This window comes from Gorilla gorilla, chromosome 21 (genome assembly GCF_029281585.2).
Source record: "Gorilla gorilla gorilla isolate KB3781 chromosome 21, NHGRI_mGorGor1-v2.1_pri, whole genome shotgun sequence".
NCBI classification, from domain to species: domain Eukaryota; kingdom Metazoa; phylum Chordata; class Mammalia; order Primates; family Hominidae; genus Gorilla; species Gorilla gorilla.
In genome coordinates, this window is record NC_073245.2 from 75,983,700 (window position 1) to 75,992,500 (window position 8,801).

The 8,801-nt window shown below is 62.4% G+C and overlaps 1 protein-coding gene across 22 annotated transcripts in view; it reads left to right on the forward strand.

Annotated features, from left to right (window-relative positions):
* Positions 1-8,801, forward strand: part of RTEL1 (regulator of telomere elongation helicase 1) — a 43,905-nt gene that overhangs the window by 24,606 nt on the left and 10,498 nt on the right. For 18 of the 22 annotated variants that reach the window (XR_010132348.1, XR_010132349.1, XR_010132350.1 and 15 more), the window contains 13 exons: positions 3,336-3,410; positions 3,604-3,685; positions 5,434-5,566; positions 5,734-5,847; positions 5,936-5,976; positions 6,098-6,183; positions 6,325-6,402; positions 6,850-6,927; positions 7,297-7,443; positions 7,545-7,660; positions 7,882-8,005; positions 8,089-8,239; positions 8,603-8,745. Coding sequence is in view for 19 of the 22 variants with exons in the window: in XM_055372675.2 (XP_055228650.2) it covers positions 3,336-3,410; positions 3,604-3,685; positions 5,434-5,566; positions 5,734-5,847; positions 5,936-5,976; positions 6,098-6,183; positions 6,325-6,402; positions 6,850-6,927; positions 7,297-7,443; positions 7,545-7,660; positions 7,882-8,005; positions 8,089-8,239; positions 8,603-8,745 (1,368 nt within the window). In the remaining 3 variants the exon portion in view is untranslated. Of the gene's footprint in view, positions 1-3,335; positions 3,411-3,443; positions 3,489-3,603; positions 3,686-3,772; positions 4,111-5,433; positions 5,567-5,733; positions 5,848-5,935; positions 5,977-6,097; positions 6,184-6,324; positions 6,403-6,849; positions 6,928-7,296; positions 7,444-7,544; positions 7,661-7,881; positions 8,006-8,088; positions 8,240-8,602; positions 8,746-8,801 lie in introns of those variants that run through there. The other 4 variants (XM_055372695.2, XM_055372680.2, XM_055372694.2 and 1 more) reach the window with 4 other exon arrangements.

The window sequence follows — 8,801 nt, forward strand, 5'->3', positions numbered from 1 at the left end:
AGAAGTCTCCACACTCTGGAACCGGATCCTGGAACGTGGCCTCCCAGGCTCCCACTTATGGAGAAGTCTCCACACTTTGGAACTGAATCCTGGAACGCGGCCTCCCAGGCCCCCAGCTATGGAGAAGACTCCACACTCTGGAACCGAATCCTGGAACACGGCCTCCCAGGCCCCCAGCTATGGAGAAGACTCCACACTCTGGAACCGAATCCTGGAACGTGGCCTCCCAGGCTCCCACTTAAGGAGAAGTCTCCACACTCTGGAACCGAATCCTGGAACGTGGCCTCCCAGGCTCCCACTTAAGGAGAAGTCTCCACACTCTGGAACCGGATCCTGCACACTCCATCGGTTTGGAATTTCCTTTGGCTGCTGCTCTAAGTAGCCGCTGGTGGATGACTCAGCTTCTGCCAGCCCTCGGGTGCCTGGAGGGTGAGGGACTGCGCACAGTGCTCACCCGCGTTGGCTCCTGAGCCGCTGCAGGTGTGGGCGGTGCCCATAGGGCTGGTGCTGGGCTGGGCCTGCAGCCCTGAGTCACAGGTGACCCTGGGGGCCGAGTGAGGCCAGTGGCCCCAGGAAGAGGACGTGGGGTGCACAGCTCAGCTGGAGGCGAACTCCAGGCAGGGTCAGGCCGTGTGCTGGGGAGTCAGGGCTTAGCTGGAGGCGAACTCTGGGCAGTGCTGGCCCGTGCTGGGGAACCAGTTGCCCCTGGGCCCCCGTGAGACTGCTGGGTCCTCATCCCTCTCTGCCTGAGGCCGGAGCTGCCCTGGGCTGAGGCACAGGGGGATTTGTGGTGGTGTTTTTTTGAGAAAGGGTCTCGCTTTGTCACCCCGGCTGGAGTGCAGGGGCTTGATCACAGCTCACTGCAGCCTCAACCTCCTGGGCCCAAGTGATCCTCTTGCCTCAGCCACCCGAGGAGCTGTGAACACAGGTGTGCACCACCGCACTCAGCTAATTTTTAAAATTTTTTTGTAGAGATGAGTTCTTGCCATGTTGCCCAGGCTGGTCTCAAACTCCTGGGCTCAGGCAGTCTGCCCGCCTTGGCCTCCCAAAGTGCCGGGATTACAGGCAAGAGCTTCCATGCCTGCCCAGCAGAAGGCTTTTCGAAGGAAGCTGTTTCCTGAGGCAGACTCAGCCCTGCTCATGGCAGCCACCAGCGTGGGGGTGAACTTGTTCTGTTACTTCCATCCCCGTGGGCCAAATGCTTTGGTAAAACACAAGGCCCTGTGTTTAGCTGTCTTGACAGTGAAAATGGCTGGGAAGGAAGGAACGGAAGGAAATTTCTCTCTCCTTCTGTGCGTACCCAGGCACGTGCACACCTGCACAAATCCACGCATGTTGCCAAGTCTCTGTGTTCCAGCCGCGGTGTCTGCCCCCCGGTGTTCTCTAGTTCGGCTTCTCCGCGTTTCTGTGAATGATTCCGGCTTCTTGGTGTTCCCAGCAGAACTCCCTCAAGTCTGCGGCGGGGCTCTGACGGCGGTGGCTTGGCTGACATGGCCGCATTGCTGAGCCTGTTGGGGGCTTTGCGTTCCTGTTCTGGCCGTTTTTGGCTCGTTTTCCGGGAACAGTCGTCACGCGCTCCTCTCCTAGTGCAGGCATCATTCCTTTCCCATTGATTTGCAGGGTTCTCTGTAAGTTCTGAGGATCCCATATACATATTCTCTCTGTAAGTTCTGAGGATCCCATATACATATACTCTCTGTAAGTTCTGAGGATCCCATATACATATACTCTCTGTAAGTTCTGAGGATCCCATGCTGACATACATATTCTTTCCTTGTCTCGTGCTGGTCATTTTTTCCATTTTCATGACAGGTTTGGTGAACAGATGTTTCCTTGTTGTCAGATTTTTGTTCTGAGCTTGTGCCTCCCGACCAAGATGCTAAACCGGGTCTTGTGTGTTCTCCAAACTGCACTGTAGAGTGGCGGAGCTTTGTGTCTGGGCCTCCATGCCTTCTGACGTCACCTGTGGGGGTGTGAAAGGCAGATTCTACCTTGATTTTTCCCAGCACGCCACACCGGTGGTTCTGTGCGCTGACCGAGCGGCTCGGCTTCCCCCAACTCCACTGGGCACCTGCCACACTTTTCCTCATGTTTTTGTTCACTGTGGTTTTGTCGTAAGTCCTGGTGTTGGCCTGAACCAATTTCTTTTTGTTTGTTTGTTTTTGAGACGGAATTTTGCTCTTGTTGCCCAGGCTGGAGTGCAGTGGCGCGATCTCGGCTCACTGCAAGCTCTGCCTCCCGGGTTCACGCCATTCTCCTGCCTCAGCCTCCCAAATAGCTGGGACTACAGGCACCTGCCACCACGCCTGGCTAATTTTTTGTATTTTTAGTAGAGACGAGGTTTCACCGTGTTAGCCAGGATGGTCTCGATCTCCTGACCTCGTGATCTGCCTTCCAAAGTGCTGGGATTACAGGTGTGAGCCACCGTGCCCAGCCTGATATTTTTAGTAGAAATGGGGTTTTGCCATGTTGGCCAGGCTGGTCTCGAACTCCTGACCTCAGGTGATCCTCTCACCTTGGCCTCCCAGAGTGCTGGGATTACGGGTGTGAGCCACCGCGCCCGGCCTCTTGTTCTTTTGAAACCTGCCCTGACGTTTTTTCCGTAGTGCATCTTGGAGTCAGCGTGTCTACTTCCTGTAAAAATCTTACTGTGATTTTGACTAGAATATGTTGAATTCCTGTTTTTTTTTTGAGTCAGGGTCTCTCTGTTACCCAGGCTGGAGTGCAGTGGGACCATCACAGCTCACTGCAGCCTCAACCTCCTGGGCTCAGGGGATCCTCTCAGCTCAGCCTCCCAAGTAGCTGGGACCACAGGCACATGCCACCACGCCCGGCTAGTTTTTTATTTTTTTTTTGGTGAACACCCTGGGGTTGCACCATGTTGCCCAGGCTGGTCTCGAACTCCTGGGTTCGGGCAGTTTGCTCCTCTCAGCCTCCCGGAGTGCTGGGATTACAGGCCTGAGCCACTGCACTAGGCCATGTTGAATTTCTAGATTAATTTGGGGCCCTCAGGGGCACAGAGAGAAGGGCTGGGCCAGTTGGCGGGAGGAGAGGCCGCTCAGGCTGCCGCATTTTCAGTGCATGGAGATGGCCTATGTGGGGGGAACACAGAGCTCACCGGGGGTCCCTGCAGGGAGGAGAAAGGGTCAGGCAGGTGCCAGCTCCTGTCCATTGGCCTGGGGCTGCATGATGGCAGGGGCCGGTGAACCGATGACCCCTGGGTGTCCTGTGACCTTCTGTGTATGGGGCTGATGCTGCAGAAAGTCGGGTGGCCTCCAGGGCTCCGGGCTGTGGCCTCAGGCTCCTGACGGGGCTGCACTTCCTCTGCCTTTCAGATTGTGTTCAGTGTGGACCCCTCCGAGGGCAGCCCTGGTTCCCCAGCAGGGCTGGGGGCCTTACAGTCCTATAAGGTAGGGGCCACCTCCAGGAGGCAGGTGGAGGGCAGCCCTTGTTCCCCGGCAGGGTTGGGGGCCTTACAGTCCTATAAGGTGGGGGCCACCTCCAGGAGGCAGGTGGGGCTGGGGGTCTTCTGGTCCTAAAAGGTAAGGGGCTGCCCCCAGGACATGGGCGGGGCCTCCACACTCCTGGTCCTGTCCCCTCCAGGTGCACATCCATCCTGATGCTGGTCACCGGAGGACGGCTCAGCGGTCTGATGCCTGGAGCACCACTGCAGCCAGAAAGCGAGGTACAGACCTAGGCCCACATGCTCCCCGCCCGCCTGGGTGTGGTGCCCGGCACCACCATGCCACAGGCTAGGCACACGGCCAGCCGTGGATCTCCTGCCCCCATGGGCCTGGCCACCTTCTCCATATCCAGGCCAATCCAGAGCGTTCCCCTCACTGTCCCTCTGAAGATTGGAGTTACTGAGAGACGTAGGAGACGGCCTGATGGCACCGTGACCTGCCCAGACTCACCTGGTTGGTGGCGGCAGAGCCACAGCCCAGCCAGGCCTCCCTGCTGGGACACGCTCGTTTATGCCGAGGCCGTCAGCACAGAGCCTCCACAGTGAGGCACGGCTCTGCCTGCTGCCTCCACGCAGCGCCTGGCCGGGCCAAGCCTCAGGGTCACATCTGAAGGGGGCCCGGCTGGCCCTGTTGTCCGAAGCCCCTGGTGAGCTCCGCCCCGAGGCCCCACGTGCCTTCTTGGCTTCCTGTGCTCCGTGGCGTCTTCGAGTCGGTGCTGCTGGGGACGCTGTGTGGATGGGCTCCGTGTCCGGAGTCCTGTGGTTCTTGGGGTGTATCTGGCCCCACCCCCACTGTGTGGTGTCCAGGGTGGGGCTTCACGGCTGCAGCTGCGGGAGCTGCTGCCCCTGCCTTGTGCTCCAGTGGGGCCTTGCCTCTGGGCTTGGTTCGTCCCTCTGTGGAACGTTCTTTCTCAGCTGCTGTCCGACCCATGGTGGCATGACGTGGCCCTGGCTGAAGCAGCCCTTGTGCGGTTGCTGTGGTTGGGTCTGCCTGGCCGAGCCGGAAGGGAAGGGCTGGGAGGGCATCAGGGTCGTGTGGCTTGACCCCCGCTCGGTGATGGTCCTGCGGCAAGGCCTCTCCCAGCAGGAAGCGTCCATCCCGGGGGGAGGCCGGCGCCCCTCACGCAGTTGGGGCTGTGGGAGGCAGTGCGTGCCTGAGGCAGCCGGTGCACAGATTCCAAGGGCCTGGAATCTGTTTGTTCCATTGACCTCTGATGTCACTTGACTTCTCAGAAGCAGCCACTCCCTGCACTGGGCGGTTTGTAGGAAGTGAGCTCCTGGGGGAGGGGGTGGGGAAGTTCCCCCATTGCAGGGCACACTCAGCCCCAGGAAGGAAACGTGCCTCGTCCCTGCTGACTCCGAATCGCAGTCAGAGTCATTCTGCTTGTGCCGTGTTGAATTCCCGGCGTCCGGTGTCCAGGCTCAGCCTCCTCCCCAGGCCACGGCCGCCGCGGCCAGTCGGTCAAGCCCTTCTAGGAACTTCCTTTGAGCCGGTGCCCTTGTTCACTGCTGACGCCACTCAGAGGCTTGTGCACACGTGTCCCGCTTCCAGGCAGAGCTGGGAACTCGCACCCCGTCTTCTGCACACGGCCGTGGAATGTCGGGATGCCGGCGCTTCCTTCCCGTGTGCTCTTGGCGGGGTGGGCTTCTTGCCCTGAGCCGCACGTCACGGTTTCTGCAGAAGTTTAGGGTTGGAGTGGGCTGACCTCTCTGGAGGTGTCCCCAGCCTCTGCCTGGGGTCTGCCTCCTACTCCCAGGACCCCCTGTCCCCCAGAGGGGCCCCGAGCTGGCAGGCTCACACTCAGGGCAGCCTCCTTTGTTCTGACTTCTGCACACTGGGCCTGGGTGGCTGCCTGTGGCTCGCTTGCTTGATGCCAGTGGGTGGAGAGGGTGATGGGCAGAGAGGCAGGTGGTCAGGCCCCCAGTCCCGTCCTCACACTCTGTGCCCCCCGCTGCCCCCTGCCCCACAGGGAAGGTGCTGAGCTACTGGTGCTTCAGTCCCGGCCACAGCATGCGTGAGCTGATCCGCCAGGGCGTCCGCTCCCTCATCCTTACCAGCGGCACGCTGGCCCCGGTGTCCTCCTTTGCTCTGGAGATGCAGATGTACGGGCCACCCCTGCCAGGGGCCTAAGCGCCGGTGACACCTCTGACATCAGCGGGGTGGGAGGGGTGGGGGTCCCCATGAGCCGGGTGCTGGGGCTCTCGGGCCTCGAGGGCTAAAGGGGTGCTGGTGCACTTCCCCACTGTCTGCTCCCTCTGGCCACGCTCAGCCCTTTCCCAGTCTGCCTGGAGAACCCACACATCATCGACAAGCACCAGATCTGGGTGGGGGTCGTCCCCAGAGGCCCCGATGGAGCCCAGTTGAGCTCCGCGTTTGACAGACGGTGAGGGCCTGTCCCTGGGCCCTGCTGGGGTGGGAGGTGGGGGAGCACTGAGGCCTGAGGCCCTGAGCAGTGGCCTCTCCGGCTCTAGGTTTTCCGAGGAGTGCTTATCCTCCCTGGGGAAGGCTCTGGGTGAGTGCCCTGAATGCCTCAGCTGTGCCCATCCTGGATCCTGGACCCCTGCTCCCAAGAGCTGGTAGGGACCCCTGCAGACGTCCTGCCCCTGCCTTGACCCCGGCCCCTGCACTTCCAGGCAACATCGCCCGCGTGGTGCCCTATGGGCTCCTGATCTTCTTCCCTTCCTATCCTGTCATGGAGAAGAGCCTGGAGTTCTGGCGGGTGCGTCTCCCCTGTGTTCTGGGCGGGATGGGTGAGGGCAGGGCTGGAGCACGAACTAGGCAGTGGCCACAGCTCCTGCTTGCCCTCATCGGATCGGCGGCGTGACCAGGGCTGCCATGTGCCTGCCTCTTCCTCCCACAGGCCCGCGACTTGGCCAGGAAGATGGAGGCGCTGAAGCCGCTGTTTGTGGAGCCCAGGAGCAAAGGCAGCTTCTCCGAGGTCGGCACTTGGCCGGGGCTCTGGGCCTGCTGCCCCCTCGTGCCTCCCCTGCCTCTCACAGCTTCCCCAAGGCTGACCACTGGCCCTGACCATGGGCTCCAGCGGCTCCCGCTGCCTCTTCAGGGCTCCTGCGTTTCCTTCTGGCCCTGAGTGTTGCCTCTTATCTTACAAAGCACCCAGCACCGGGTGGGTGTGGTAACAGTGGCCCTCCTGTCTGAGTAGCCCTAGCCGGCCACCCTGGCCCTGGGGTTCCCCGTGTTTTCTGGGAAGCACTGAGCAGGCGTGGGGTCAGCCTGGGATCCGTGCCAGGAAGAAGCTTCCAGAACCCGATTGGCCTTCCTGGCTAGGACGATCCTTCATCTTGGAGGATGAGACCTGGGTCTCCCTCATGGGGGAGGAAGGGGCTGGGGAGGGCTCCAGGCTCAGCCTCACCAACTTTCCTTCCAGACCATCAGTGCTTACTACGCAAGGGTTGCCGCCCCTGGGTCCACCGGCGCCACCTTCCTGGCGGTCTGCCGGGGCAAGGTGAGCTCTCCAGGGCCCTCTGCCCTGACCTGGTTGCCTGTTCCCTGGTGGGTGCTTATGGCTCCCCAGCAGACTCTGGGCCCTGGGGTCTGCCCGGTCCCTTCCTTGGGTCCCACGAGAGCGGCTGCTGGCCCTGCTGGGAGCGCGTCCTGCTCTGGACCGGGGCAGGCAGGATGGGAGTTTCCTGGCCACAAGAGTTGGAGGTGGCGTCTGGGAGCTGTGGACCCCAAGTGGGGTCCTGACGCACAGATGGAGCTTCCTCCCACCCCTGTTTGGGGACGGAGCCTCGGGGAAGGTGGCTGGGCCGGGTGTGGGCACCAGGGAGAGGAGCCCCCACGGCCCCAGGCAGCTCCCTGGTGTGTCCCCTAGGCCAGCGAGGGGCTGGACTTCTCAGACACGAATGGCCGTGGTGTGATTGTCACGGGCCTCCCGTACCCCCCACGCATGGATCCCCGGGTTGTCCTCAAGATGCAGTTCCTGGACGAGATGAAGGGCCAGGGTGGGGCTGGGGGCCAGGTGAGTTACAGCAGGGTGGGGCTGGGGTAAGGCGGTCTGGTGACTGAGCCCCCGCCCCGTGGCCAAGGGAGCCCCCGTGACCGAGCCGTCTCGCCCCACAGTTCCTCTCTGGGCAGGAGTGGTACCGGCAGCAGGCGTCCAGGGCTGTGAACCAGGCCATCGGGCGAGTAATCCGGCACCGCCAGGACTACGGAGCTGTCTTCCTCTGTGACCACAGGTGCGTGCAGTCCGGTGGCAGGCGCAGCGCCAGGGGACACGCCCACACCCCACTGGGCCCCTGGACTCTCCTTCCCCACATGAGGCCCCGTCTCCTCCAGAGCCTCTCCGGCTACTCGGGGTCAGCGTGGGGCCCCTGCAGCAGATGAGGGTCTTCACTTCGGTGAACTGAACCCTTGAAGCGGCTGTGGGCAGGGCAGCAGGGCTATGGCTACCCCCCAGGTTCGCCTTTGCCGACGCAAGAGCCCAACTGCCCTCCTGGGTGCGTCCCCACGTCAGGGTGTATGACAACTTTGGCCATGTCATCCGAGACGTGGCCCAGTTCTTCCGTGTTGCCGAGCGAACTGTGAGTTCCTGCCCAGGGAGGGGATGAGGGTGTTGTCCCCAGAGGAGCCAGAAATGGGTCCACCCACCCCCATGGTTCTGCAGATGCCAGCACCGGCCCCCCGGGCTACAGCACCCAATGTGCGTGAAGGAGAAGATGCTGTCAGCGAGGCCAAGTCGCCTGGCCCCCTCTTCTCCACCAGGAAAGCTAAGAGTCTGGACCTGCATGTCCCCAGCCTGAAGCAGAGGTCCTCAGGTGCGGACGGGCAGCGCTGGGTGGGTGGTGTGGGGGTGGCGGAGCGGGCGGCGTGGGGCAGGCAGCACCAGGCGCCCAGGGCGGAGGCGACTCACCTGGCTTTGTGCGCTTCCCCTCCCACCTCCAAAGGCTGCCTCTCCCTCCTAGGGCGGGGCCCCCACGGGCTGGAACCCTCCCCTACAGGCAGAGAACGCCCCAGGCAAGGATGCCCCCCGAGGCTGGGACTCCCCCCAATAGCAGGGAGGACACCCACAGGCAGGACCCCAAGTGCTGGGACTCTCCCCCAAGAGGGGCTTCGCCCAGGCAGGGGACCCCAGCTGGGGCCCCCCGTGGGCTTCACTGCGCACTCGGGTGCCCGTGCAGGGTCACCAGCTGCCGGGGACCCCGAGAGTAGCCTGTGTGTGGAGTATGAGCAGGAGCCAGTTCCTGCCCGGCAGAGGCCCAGGGGGCTGCTGGCCGCCCTGGAGCACAGCGAACAGCGGGCGGGGAGCCCCGGCGAGGAGCAGGTACAGTTCCAGGGCCTTGGGATGGACACAGACCCTCTGTCTCCTGAGGCCAACCC